The following is a 14,414-nucleotide window of genomic DNA, read 5'->3' on the forward strand; positions in this document are numbered from 1 at the left end:
ATTCAAAATTTAAAACATTAATTGTGTCAAATATTAAGTCAAGAATAGGTAATTAATTTCTCTCGGTTTTCTAGGCAACGGGATGAAATGCTACACTTTTTACTACACAGAAAGTATTACTTTGAGGCTGGTACGAAGGAGAGCTGCACTTTGTAACAGACCCATGCTTTAACCAATTAAAATATCCTTGATGCTGTTTCTAGGTACAAACTCCATTCAGCAGTGTGAATATTAAAATTACTACTGATAGAAATACAGTTATAAATCCAGTGTTTCAGACACACCACTTCATTTGTAGGGGTCATTTTACAAAATTGAGCTCATGGACCAGAAGCTCACCAGGAGCACAAACCGGGATTTCAAGTGAGAGCTCTCCACGATTTTCCATCCATTAAAATTTAATGGATAGAAAATTGTGGGCCACACATGCCAGACTCCCAATATGTGCTCCCAATGTGCAAACCTCTTCACCGGGAATGTGATTTTGTAGAATTACCTCTTGTTTGTTCATTTGTTCCATTATTGTATTGTCTTGTTAGTACCACCAGCTGGTGGCAACATCCAAGTAAACTTGCTAGATTTGCTCAAGCCAGTGGTCAGGAAGATTCAGTAACAAATTACTGCTACCTGGCTGCCAGCCTTAGCAAATTCAACTTTGATGTTGCCGTCGGCAGTGTGAGACTTGTACATCTAGAGCTAGTGGCACTCATACAGCAGTACAGCAATATAAGAGCAGCTTAAAAGCAGTTTACGTCTTCCAAACCTGTTGGTTTGATTCTGTCAGCAGCGCTAAATGTATTTAAGCAAAAATCAGCAGAAATTAATAAAATTATGTTAAATGTATTGACAATTCGGTGCAATGGTGCCAGGGTACCAATTGGGAAACTCCCTCTTTAATTATTATTTACTGCAGCTTCCACTTTCCAATTGTTAACCCAGTTAGCCTAACTATCTAAGCACTGATTATTTATTAATGTTTTTTTACCAGTGTGAAATTCTATCACAGTATTCTTGTGTGGTTTCCTAATTCTAAACACTAGGGCAACCTCTTGTTAGGAGCAGTTGGAGCCTACGATTGGAATGGAACAGTCCTTATGCTAAATAACAATGAAGCAGTCGTCCCTGACAATGAGGCGTTTTTAGACCAATCAGAAGAAAGTAATGAACCTCTTGCTGGATACTTAGGTAAGAAAATCATTGAGTTGTAGCCTCAAGTACAGAATTTAAACTTTCTAAATTAAGAGTATTAGCTGGTAAAAATACGACTTTCTGAGAGAGATTAATTGCAAAAGTTTATCATAATTGTGAAAGACTAGTTGGTGTGGCATGAACCTTTGGCTTATTGGTAGCATTCCCAACACTGAGTCAGAAGGTGCAGGTTTCGAACCCTGCTCCAAACAGTCCTGGCGAGTGGAGACCAGAGCCCTGGCTCTGAATTCTAGGTTGATATCCAGTGGGATACTCACGTCAGGGTGGGTGTGGGTGATCCCCACTCCCTTCATCATATGGGTTGTGGGAACCCATAAGACTCTATCAGCTGGTATACAGATGGAGCCTCCACATCCCGACCTGTCAGACTGTTAATCAGTCTCCGAATTCTTCCCCTACTTCACACTGTTCTTCAAGGGAAGAGTGCAAAGATACAAAAATAAGTGATACACTGGGGCAAATGCTTTTAGTGCAAATTTGAATTTATTATGGACCGTGTAGACTAGCTTCACATACTTACATTCTGCATGGTGGATTGTTCTCGGAGATAGATTTTACTCCAAAATTGTTTTTGGGAACCTTCATTTTGAAAGAATGGGCCAACTTATCATTGATCATTGCTGAGTTGAATCTCATTATGACAAATTCAATTATTGCAAGTTTCCCATTCCTGCAGATATTTTCCAGGCCTTAGCTGTCCATGCAGTGAGTGGATGAAACCTCAGTAAGATAAACCTTTGATTAAAAGAACTGTTGAGTTAGTCCCCACAAATTTGTCATAAAGGGGTATGACTAAAAATTCTAGACTTGGTGGTACTAATAGGGGTTAATTCCACCTCAGGTATATCTGAATAAAATGACATTCCAGGTTATTTCCACCTTATGTTTTATAATCTTGTGAAACAAGTGATACAGCAGAATAATCTTTCAGATATTTGTGATTTATACTATAAATCTGGTAAACTGGGTAGAGTTTGCACAGCACACTGATGCACTTTTCATAGCATTGGAATCTCCACAAGACACTGACTCTCTGCCTGAACTTTCTTTAAAGTCTATTGATTCCCAATATTTAGGTTACTCTCTGAGCTCTGTCTCAGTTGCTGGAGATGTGTGGTATGTTGCTGGACAGCCTCGATACAATCATACCGGACAAGTTGTTATTTATACTTCAAAGGGAAAGAAAACGAGCATTTTACAGACCCTGAAAGGAGAACAGGTATTTCACTAATATAATTGTGTGATATATTGAATCGTCATTATGGTTAGCTCTATCCCTTTGAAAGTTGTGATAGTATTTCTGCATCATGTTAAACATATGAGTTTATTTTTTTTTGATTTCTCTAACTGTATTGTTTAGTTTAATCAAATTTTATCTTGTAATGTAGGATGGGATGTAAGAGGGTTCCATGCTCCTTGTTAATTATCTAAATTTAAAACTTGTTCCCCCAAATCTTAGTTCAGACCAGGAGGTAGTCATGCAACAATCTAACATTATATAAGATCTTAAAGTAAAATGTTACATTGGTTTTGCCTAGAGAACATATGAGAAATCAGAGTCTTTTGTACATTATTAACATGATAATCAGTAAAAGCTGAGTGTCATTTAGAGGTACAGGAAGTGGAACACTTCGAAAACTTATATAGGTGCCTCCCATTAAATATGGATTGCAGCTATGGTAATGTGCAAGTAGCATTGAATTAAGTTTTGCTAGCTAGAAACTAGATTTGTTAAATTACATTCTTCAAACCTCTAAACTACTTCACCTAATATTTTTTTTAATTTTTTGTTGAGATGTGAGCAACGATGGCAAGGCTGCATTTACTACCCATCCCAAGTAGCCCATAGAAAGTGGTGATGGCCTTCTACTTTAACCACTGTAGCCTTTGTGGTCATGGTGCTCCCACATTGATGTTTGGTAGGGAATTCCAGGATATTGACCCAGCAACAATGAAGGAACAGCGGGTTATATCCAAATCAGGATGGTGTGTGACCTGGAGGAAACTTGCAGGTGATGGTATTCCCACTTTGGTTTTGTCTGGTAGAAGAGATGTTCACATCTCACAAAAACCAAATCCAACAGCTGCTCCTATATTGTGGGTTTTCCTGTCACGTTACTTATAGTTTACACATGTGTGGTAGCAATAAAACTGCATTATTGCCTGGCATTAGATTTTCTCCCCTCTCATTGCCAACATTAAAGACCAAGTAATTGTTTTTAGGGAAGTGCTTAGGCTGGTTGACTATTGCTGGATCGGTAATACTACCAACCCACTATCAGTTTTATCCAGTTTCATGGTGTTGCTATGAGTTGTACAACCAAAGACACAGCTCTTTCTACCACAATAACAAGTTATGATCAGGAGCCATGTCGCCAGGCTGAACCAGAATGTTGGCAACCTTCATATCCTATTCAACCCTGAGCTGAGCTCCCAACTCCATATCCTCTCAATTGCAAAGACTACATCCTCCACCTCCAAAACTAAACTAAAAAGTGGAGGAGGGAGGGTTCAGGTAAGGGTAATTTGATAAATCTAAAGAGAAAAGTCAAGGCCATAGAACAACTGTTGAGATTTGGGTAAAGATAAGCATAGTGTGTCAGGAAGGGACAGAGAGTTTAACGGTAATAGTGCATCAGTGAATAAGGTCAAATCAGGGAAAAATAGTAAAACGTTAAAATTAAAGGTGCTTTATCTGAATGCATGAAGCATTCATAACAAGATAGCCGAGTTAATGGCACAAATAGATATAAATGGGTTTGATCGAATAACAATTACTGAGACGCGGTTGCAAGGTGACTAAGGTTGGGAACTAAATATTACAGGGTACGTGACTTTTCCAAAAGACAGACAAAATGGAAAGCCTGATAATAAAGGATGACATAAGGACAGTAGTGAGAAAGGACTTTTGCTCGGAAGGTCAGGAAGTAGAATCAGTATGGGTGGAGGTAAGAAATAACAAGTAGCAGAAAACACTGATGGGAGTTGTTATAGGCCCCCTAACATTAGTTATACTGTTGGACACTGTATTAATCAAGAAATAAAAGGAGCTTGTAACAAAGATAATGCAATAATCGTGGGGGGACTTTAATCTTCATATAAACTGGGCAAATCAAATTGGCAAAAGCAGTTTGGAGAACCAGTTCATGGAATGCATTTGAGTTTCCTAGAACAATACGTCATGGAACCAACCAGGGAACAGGCTATTTCAGATCTTGTCTTGTGTAATGAGACAGGGTTAATTAGTAATCTCATAATAAGGGATCCTCTGGGGCAGAGTAATCATAATATGATAGTCTTGAACTCAATGTAAAATTCTGACGTACTTAAGTCCGAAACTAGAGTCTTAAACTTAAACAAAGCCAATTACATAGGTATGAGAGGCGAGTTGGCTAAGGTTGATTGGGAAAGTGGATTAAAAGATATGACAGCAGATAAGCAATGACAAACATTTAAAGAAATATTTCATAATTCGCAACAAATATACATTCCATTGAGGAATAAAAACTCCACGGGAAAAATGATCCATCCATGGCTAACTAAAGAAGTTAAGGATAGTATTAGATTAAAGGAGGAGGCTTATAATGTTGCCAAGAAGAGTAGTAAGCCTGAGGATTGGGAGAGTTTTAGAAAACAGCAAAGGATGACCAAAAAAATTGATAAATAAGGAGAAAATAAAATGTGAGAGTAAACTTGCAAGAAATATAAAAACAGATTGTAAGAGCTTCTACAAGTATGTAAAAAAGAAGCGAGTAGCAAAAGTAAACGTGGGTCCCTTAGAGGCCGAGACAGGAGAAATTATAATGGGGAATAAGGAAATGACACAGATGTTAAACAAATATTTTACATCTGTCTTCGCAGTAGAAGACTCAAAAAACATACCAGAAATAGTGGGGAACCAAGGGTCTAATGAGAGTGGGGAACTTAAAGTAATTAATATCAGCAGAGAAAAAGTACTGGAGAAATTAATGGGACTAAAAGCCAACAAATCCCTTGGACTTGATGGCCTATATCATAGAGTTCTAAAAGAGGTGGCTACAGAGATAGTGGATGCATTGGTTGTGATCTTTCAAAATTCCCTAGATGCTGCAACGGTTCCAGTGGATCGGAAGGTAACAAGTATAACCCCGATATTCAAGAAAGGAGGAAGAGAGAAAACAGGGAACTACAGGCCAGTTAGCCTGGCATCAGTAGTAAGGGAAATGCTGGAATCCATTATTAAGGACGTGCTGACAGGGCACTTAGAAAATCATAATATGATTAGACAGAGTCAACATGGTTTTATGAAAGGGAAATCATGTTTGACAAATCTATTAGAGTTTTTTGAGGATGTAACTAGTAGGGTAGATAAAGGGAAACTAGTGGATGTAGTATATTTGGATTTTCAAAGGGCATTCGATAAGATGTCACATAAAAGGTTGTTACACAAGATAAGGGCTCATGGGGTTGGGGGTAATATTTAGCATCGATAGAGGATTGCTTAATGGATAGAAAACAGAGAGTAGGAATAAGCAGGTCATTTTCAGGATGCCAGGCTGTAACTAGTGGGGTGCCGTAGAGATCAGTACTCGGGCCTCAGCTATTTACAATCTACATTAAAGACTTAGATGAAGGGACTGAGCGTAATGTATCCAAGTTTGTTGACGATACAAAGCTAGGTGGGAAAGTAAGCTGTGAGGAGGACACAAAGAGTCTGCAAAGGGGATATCGACAGATTAAGTGAGTGGGCAAGAAGGTGGCAGATGGAGTATAATGTGAGGAAATGTGAGGTTATACACTTTGGTAGGAAGAATAGAAAAACAGAATATTTTTTAAATGGTGAGAAACTATTAAATGTTGGTGTTCAGAGGGGTTTGGGTGCCCTTGTACATGAAACACAAAGTTAGCATGCAGGTACAGCAAGCAATTTGGAAGGCAAATGGTATGTTGGCCTTTATTGCAAGGGGGTTGGAATACAAGAGTTTTTTTTATTCGTTCATGGGATGTGGGCGTCATTAGCGAGGCCAGCATTTATTGCCCTTCCCTAATTGCCCTTGAGAAGGTGGTGGTGAGCCGCCTTCTTGAACCGCTGCAGTCCGTATGGTGAAGGTTCTCCCACAGTGCTGTTAGGAAGGGAGTTCCAGGATTTTGACCCAGCGACGATAAAGGAACGGCGATATATTTCCAAGCCGGGATGATGTGTGACTTGGAGGGGAACGTGCAGGTGGTGTTGTTCCCATGTGCCTGCTGCTCTTGTCCTTCTAGGTGGTAGAGGTCACGAGTTTGGGAGGTGCTGTTGAAGAAGCCTTGGAGAGTTGCTGCAGTGCATCCTGTGGATGGTACACATTGCAGCCACTGTGCGCCGGTGGTGAAGGAAGTGAATGTTTAGGGTGGTGGATGGGGTGCCAATCAAGCGGGCTGCTTTGTCCTGGATGCTGTCGAGCTTCTTGAGTGTTGTTGGAGCTGCACTCATCCAGGCAAGTGGAGAATATTCCATCACACTCCTGACTTGTGCCTTGTAGATGGTGGAAAGGCTTTGGGGAGTCAGGAGGCGAGTCACTCGCCACAGAATACCCAGCCTCTGGGTATTCTTGCTACAATTGTACAGGTCTTTGGTGAGACCACACCTAGAGTACTGTGTACAGTTTTGTTCTCCTTACCTAAGGAAGGATATATTTGCCTTGGAGGCATTGCAACGAAGGACTGATTCCTGGGATGAGAGGGTTGTCTTATGAGGGGAGATTGAGTAGAATGGGCCTATACTCTTGAATTTAGCAGAATGAGAGGTGATCTCATTGAAACATAAGATTCTGAGAGGGCTTCACAGGGTAAAGGCTGAGAGACTGTTTCCCTCTAGCTGGAGAGTCTAGAGCTAACGGGCATAGTCTCAGGATAAGGGGTCGGCCACTTAGGACTGAGAGGAGGAGAAATTTCTTCACTCAGGGTTGTGAATCTTTGGAATTCTCTACCCCGGAGGGCTGTGGATGCTCAGTTGTTGAGTATATTCTAGGCTGAAATTGATAGATTTTTGGACTCTAAGGGAATCAAGGGATATGGGGATCAGGCAGGAAAGTGAAGTTGAGGTTGAAGATCTTATTGAATGGAGGAGCAGGCTCGAGGGGCCATATGGCCTACTCCTGCTCCTATTTCTTATGTTCTTGTAACATCAATGCCCTCCACCTTTACCTCAGCCTAACTCCCGCTGAAACCCTCAACAATGTATTTTTCACTTCCGCACTCAATTATTCCAATCCTCTCCTGGCCAACCTCCCATCCTCCACCCTCTGTGAGCTTAAGCTCATTTAAAACTCTAGTGCTCATATCCTATCTATCATCAAGTCCCACACACCCATCACCCCTGATCTATAATGGTTCTAAATCCCTCATGACTCAAATTTAAAATTCTCATCCTTGTTTTTAAATCCCTCCATGGCCTCACCCCGTCCATCTCTGTAACCTCCTCTGGCCATACAATCCCCCCACCCCTGAACTCTGTTCCTAACTCCAGCCACTTGTTCATCTTCCATCCATTTTTCCCCACCACTGGTGGCTGTGTCTTCAGCTGCCCTGGCTCCCCGCTCTGGAATTCTCTCCCTAAACCACTATGCCTCTCCATCCCCCTCTCCTTCTTTAAATCCCTTTTTAAAACACACCTCTTTGAACAATCTTTTGGTCACCCTTCTTAATATCTCCTTCCTTGACTTGGTATCATTTTTTCCTTGTGTCTTTGTGAAATACCTTGGGATGTTTTTCTATGTTAAAAGGCGCTATAATGAATGTAAGTTGTTGTTATTGCTGTTAGGTTTCTTCCTCTGGTCTCCATTCAGTATTACAGGTAAATCCATTATGATTTTTCCTACCTATAGTCCCCAAAGACATTGCAGTAGAGTGAATGAATAAATTAAAATGCCAGACCTATTTCTGCATGGTGAGGGAAGCAACAGTTTTTTCTGTTTGTGTGATATAAATGTCATTTTTATTTTCAGATTGGCTCATACTTTGGAAGCACTGTGTGCGCTGTTGACATCAATAAAGATTCAATAACTGATATCCTTCTGATTGGAGCTCCTATGTATATGGGAACTGAGAAAGAAGAGCAAGGAAGAGTTTACGTATACAATTTAAAAGAGGTGATGAATTTAAACAATATACATCAGAGTTATCAAGTAAATACTGTTACAGATGTATTATAAAATCAGACCAAGCTCATAATATCCTTACAATTCTACTTTAAAATTGCAAAATGATTCCTTAGTATAACCTCCCTATGAATCATTTGACCATATTATTGTGGGCGATGGCCTAGTAACATATTGTAGCTCTTAATGTAATTTCATCAGTACATTTGACTGTCATTATCAGAATTTTATTTTGTTAAGAACACACAAAAAATTAAAGCTAGAAATTACTTTCAGGCATATTATCATGTGAACACTTCAGGTATTCAGATCAAACTCCTCTCTCCACTAGTTAACAGAGATGTTAACTCAAACAGGTTAATGTTCAAATATCTGAAAAAGAACTTGATATAAGTGTGCTAAGTGTTTATATAATATCATCACCAACAGTAATTTCTAGCCAATAGATGGTACCAAATATAATGGTCTAATTTAATTCTGAGATATAAACAACAGCCATGGACCTTTTCTCATGCAGTTTCTGTAGAGAATACATGACCAGATTTGGTAATTTACTGAAAAATAAATTAAATTCTCTGCATAATTCAGGAGTCAATAAAATGATATTTAAGCACTACTCAAACATGGTTTAATTTTCAGTGAATTGTCAAATCTTGTGGCTTATCTTAATTACATTACTTTTGTTGAATTTAGTTGTTTAAGTATACTTTGAATGCTGTGCATTTGATTTTTTTTCTTTTAAAATTAATCCAAATCCAGGGTAGTCCAAAAAAACAACATCTGGGGCTCAATTTTCACAGCCCCGATTGGGTGTGTTCGTGGCGGGGGGGGGGGGGGCTGCGAAAATCGGGGATTCCCAGGGCGGGTCTGGAGCCCGGCTCCAACCCGCCCACTTCTGGGTTCCCCACTGACGTGCTCACATGCGCGCGCAGCCCCCGCATGTGGGACTCCCGCCGGCAATTAAAGCTGGCGGGGTGCCACTTAAAGTACTTAAACAGGTCCTTCAGGTTGTTTACAGACCTGATTGACTTGATATTTCAGGAGGGGTGGGATTTTGAAATTAACTGAGACTGTTTCCCGTACTTGGGGAAACACTCCCAGTTCAAATGGACGTGTTGCAGCCATCAGCCTGTGGCAGCTGCAAAGGTCCATTTGACAGGTGTGGGGGGGGGGGGGGGAGACCCTCACTCATTGCAGGAGGCCACTCTGTCACTTTGGACAAAGTTTGGGCTCCACCAGCCTCCTCCTAACAATAAAAATCACCAACCTGCACACTTATCCCGGTGTCCAGACGCATATACCTACCTTGCGGACCCCCTCAGATGTACATCTTCTGGATGGGGGCCGCCGTAGCTGCAGTCATGACCTCCTCGGAGGACGAACAGCATCACCAGCCTCGTCGGCCACGCCGTCCACCTCTGACACGTGGAGCTCCACAACACAGTGCTGTGACACATCCGCCTGCACAGCAGGAGGGAGGGCAACTGCAGAGAGAGATGCATCGCAGAGGGCACTACCCTCGGCACAGGGTCTACAGACTGAGGCTCAGCTTCCTGGACCTCTCTGAGCAGCAGTGCACACGGAGGCTCAGAGTCACTCGACATGTAGTCGTGGACATCTGCAGCCTCCTTCATGCCGAGCTGCTCCCGGCTGGCCCAAGCACCATCTTCTTACCTGTCACTGTCAAAGTCACCACTGCCCTCAACAACTTCTCCTCCGCATCCTTCCAGGGTGCCACAGGGGACATCGCCGACGTCTCTCAGTCATCTGCACAAAAGAACCCTGCAAATACACCTACACCCACTCTGCAGTGACACAATGGGTGGCATCAGTCGTGGGTCTTCATAGTGATCCTCAGGAAAGGGCATTATTGCACAAACCAGACAAGATTCGAAAAGACGTGGCAGTAGTGGTGCCAATATAATATGTAATGTGAGTTGATCAGAAATTAAATATAGGTAAACACCATGACAAACCCTCAAACACCCTTTGCATCCCCTTCATGCTCACGACACATTTACCTTACGCTTCCTACTGCACATATGTGATGCATGCCCTGTGGCTGCAGCACAGGTAGTGGCAGGTTGAGTGAGGCTGACTGTGAAAGAGATGCACGAGAGGGTGAGTATGAGATAGAGCCATGAGATTGTATGAGGATTGGGTTGAGTGGTAGTGGCGGGATGAGTACTGGCGAGGTGAGTAAGTGCAGGTAAGATGAGGATGAGGTTTGAGTGGGTGTGAGGAGTGATGTGATAGAGTAGTGTTCGCAGTGCAGAAGGAGATGCGGGGTGTTGGCAGTGATGTGGCAGACGGAGTGTAGGGGAATGAGTAAGTGTACTCACTTCGGCTGAACTACTTAGGTGATTGGAGCGCCTCCTGCACTGTATGCAGGTGGGCGATATGTTGGTGGTGCTGGTGACCTCCTCTGCCACCGGAAGCCAGGCCTTCTTGGTGGCAGAGGCAGGCCGCTTTCTCCCGCCCGCCGGGGGGATGATCTCTGTCCTCCCCCTCCTCCTCACCCCATCCAATGATACCTGGAGTGAGGCATCATTAAACCTGGGAGCAGCCTTCCCCCTGGGCTGCTCCATGCTGTAATTTTTCCTATTCCTTGCAGCATCAGTCAGTGGAGGACTGCCCCTTTAAATAGGGCTCCTCCAGCTGACAGCCTATGCTGCGCATGCGCAGTCCACCAGCTGCGCAGCTTACCAGCGGGAAACCCGGAAGCAAAGGTAAGTGGCTCCAATCAAGCTGCAATCGCGTGCGGAGCACCCCGATTTCACTGGGCGCGTTACCCACGCGCCCAGTCAACCCCCGCTGTGAACCCGCCACCCTGCTAATATTGAGCCCCTGGTCTTTACAAGTGGATGCAAAATTGACCAATTCAAGATAATTGGAGCTAAGAATCTTGTTTTTTATATTTGTTTTGGGATGTTCGCAGCATTGGCACGACCATATTTATTGCCCATCCCAGTTGCTGTAAGAAGCTGGTGGTGGGCCATCTACTTGCGCTGATGTAATCTTTCTGGTAATAGTGTTAGGTAGGAAAGTTCACGATTTTTCCCAGGGTCAATGAAGGAATGACGATGTATGTGCAAGTCAGGATGGTGTGTGACTTGGGGTGAAACTTAAAGGTAATGGTATTCCCATGATATTGCTGCTCTTGATCTTCTCAGGGGTAGAGGTCGTGGGGCTGAGAGATTCTGTTGAAGTAAGCTTTGTCGATATTAACTCCAATAGTAGGGTTCACTGCTGTTCTGTGAAGAGCTTACTTTACTCCGAGCAAAGAAGCTAATTGGACTTTTTAAATCTTTCTAAAAGTTAAGTTGCAGGTTCAGTACTATCAAAACATCTGCCATTAGAAGCATTCATTAAATTAATAATATTTCTCAATTTAAGTTTAATCCTATGCAACTTTAAATTGATTATTTATTTTTCATTTACTTGGATAAATTCATGGTTGCCAAATTGTGAAATATCTTTCCTTGGAGAGTGTTGCTTCATATAATCTCTTTAATGATAAAAAAAACACAATTTATATAATCTTTTTCTTTTTCATATAGAAGAAATGACTCACTATGCAGCAAACAGTGAGAGAAAACCCATACAGAACTATGACGTATCTACATATTCTGTCCAAAAGAACCAGAAATAACTTTCCTTACATCTTCTATCTCCTTAACATCACACAGTGACAAACTGTAAAACACTGTTGAAATAGAGTTGGCATTGATCTGATTTTGAACGCAAGTTTTGATTTCTGTCTAGAATTTTTAAAAATGTAAACCAGACACCAAAATCTGACTCTTAAAATAGAAACATTTTTCCACTTCTGTCCCTTACAGTATAAAGGCATTAGGCAATAGGTTTTTAATGAATTTGCAACAGCAGCAGAGGAAGCCTCAAACCTTAAGCCATGGTCCCACTCACACCCCGCTCCTATCCTCCCCCGTAAAGTTCTGGCCTTGGCAAACTGTGATGAACATTTGTTTCAGCCTCGTTCACCCCAAACACAAGTAGGATGCTATCACATGCCTCATTCTTTATTTCTTCCTGTTTTTTAGAATAAGTTCCAATACCAAATGGTCCTTGAGCCAATTAAACAGCAGTGCGGTTGCCATTCTGCCTTAGGTCTCCATGCAGACAGATTCACTGAGGTAAGGAAAAAAGATATTGTGTTCTGTTGAAAACATGATTTTAAAGTAGTATAAAAATAATTTTATCTTGTATCTTTCCCCACTTTTGTTTGCACAACAGCTAACCATTGGGTCAAAAATTGGACCTCATTGCACCCATTTTATGGGCACAACAAGGGACAATTTTGGGGACCAATGCCTCGCACACAAAAGATACCTGAAAGACGTCTGATGGTTGAGCCATTTTTCAGGTGTTTCTGGTGGCCATCTTACATATATAAATGAGGGGCATTATTCCTGTTTTCGGCCCCCTTACCAAAATTAGAGTGCGATGAGTGGAGTCGGGCCTACACTGCTCAAGATTCTCCAGCGGCCGATTCACAACTCATGGGGTATCTCTACCTCGCCACTAATTGCATTATCATTTACACACTAATAACAGCGTGCACATTAAACTCACCATTCTTTTGCCAGCAAATTCTGGCCCGATGTTAAAGAGGTCTGAAGCCCAATTTCAGGCTGGCACAGGTCTGGTTCGCCACGCCCATTTCTGCTTTGAAAATGGGCCAAAAGGAATTTCCACCCCAGTGTGTTGTTAAATAGATGTGGACACATTATGCATACTCCACAGACCTACGGATGCACAGATACATTTACCTGCACAATAAATTTAAGGGCCGATTTTGTGATCCTAAACTTCTAGTGGGGAAGCTGTGCTCACATTGTAGCCCTGATTTTCCAACCCTCACTCCCTGTGAAAGCTATTCCATACTGGGAGTATGGGATCGCAGAATCACCTCTTTAATGATTACATGCTACCCAGAAAGCACTAAATTGAAAAATATTACAAATAATTTTTAAGCTTCTTACAGAGTAACTTTACAAATTTAAAACTGATCGGCAATAGAATGGCCCAGATTTTTCTGCAACAGTGAGATTGGTGACATACACTGTAAATCGCACTGTCTAGCACACCGACCTTGCCATTGCTAATTTGCTCCAAAATTTGAAGGTTTTCTAATTGCTGCAGCAAGTACAGCAGCAAATCAGGCACTCAGTGCCGAGCTGAAGTGAGGGAACATTCACCATCTGGAGCGCTCGGCAGAGTTTCAGGAATGGAAGTGTAACTTCTTAAAATAATTGTAGATTAAAGTTTATTTAAGCTGTAGTGTCCCTCATCGAGTCTGGAGTTGTTTTTAATCAGTTTCCCTGCTGTGTGTGATCTGCAAGCTATAAACTCAAAGTTGCTACTTTATAAATTATTAATAATTTAGGAATAAAATAATTATTGACTTTTATTTTCGTGGATTACAAGGGCATAAAATGAGCTAAGCAAGATAATCTTGAATTTTTAACTTAATGAGAAGTTTTGGGTTGAAATAGGACTGAAGATCGTAAATCTTTGTGGACAGCCGAAATTTACATAATGACATGCTGACTTTGGTCTGAGTAGATGGGCTTAAAATATTTTTGAGGTATATGTACCTCAATTTGCTCATAACTGATTGAAACAATAGTGATTACTAAGCAAATTAGAGTTATTGGAAAAGATATGTTTGTTATGTCAGTGGTTTTAGTGAGGTTAAGCACTGTGGGAAACAGAGAAGGGATCATTTAAATTCTGAAAATGATCTCCTAAACTGAATGGACATTTGGGGTGTAATTTCCACTCCGAGCCAGGAAGGGGCGGGGGGGGGGGGGGGCGGGTCAAATTGCGGACGGGAAACCCGGAAGTATGGGTTTCCCAGATGTCCTTACAATTTTGACGTAAGGACGTCTTATTTTTTTATCGGTTTGCCGACCAACTGGCTGGCCTGATTGACAGGCTGGTCTCAGTCTGACAGAAGAGCGCCCAGGGAGAGGACATATCAGGCAAGTCTTTGTTTGTATGGATTGGAGGGGGGGGCATGGGGATCACGGGGGGGGGGGAGTCAGTCAGTCATGGTGGGGGGGA

General features: G+C 41.8%; 1 protein-coding gene across 1 annotated transcript in view; it reads left to right on the top strand.

The window, feature by feature from the left end:
- Nucleotides 1-14,414, top strand: part of itga1 (integrin, alpha 1) — a 193,649-nt gene that overhangs the window by 102,776 nt on the left and 76,459 nt on the right. Inside the window, exons 11-14 of the mRNA XM_067985617.1 lie at nt 1,041-1,185; nt 2,286-2,428; nt 8,175-8,318; nt 12,389-12,481. Of these exons, the coding sequence (XP_067841718.1) occupies nt 1,041-1,185; nt 2,286-2,428; nt 8,175-8,318; nt 12,389-12,481 (525 nt within the window). The remainder of the gene's footprint in view (nt 1-1,040; nt 1,186-2,285; nt 2,429-8,174; nt 8,319-12,388; nt 12,482-14,414) is intronic.

This window comes from Heptranchias perlo, chromosome 1 (genome assembly GCF_035084215.1).
Source record: "Heptranchias perlo isolate sHepPer1 chromosome 1, sHepPer1.hap1, whole genome shotgun sequence".
NCBI classification, from domain to species: domain Eukaryota; kingdom Metazoa; phylum Chordata; class Chondrichthyes; order Hexanchiformes; family Hexanchidae; genus Heptranchias; species Heptranchias perlo.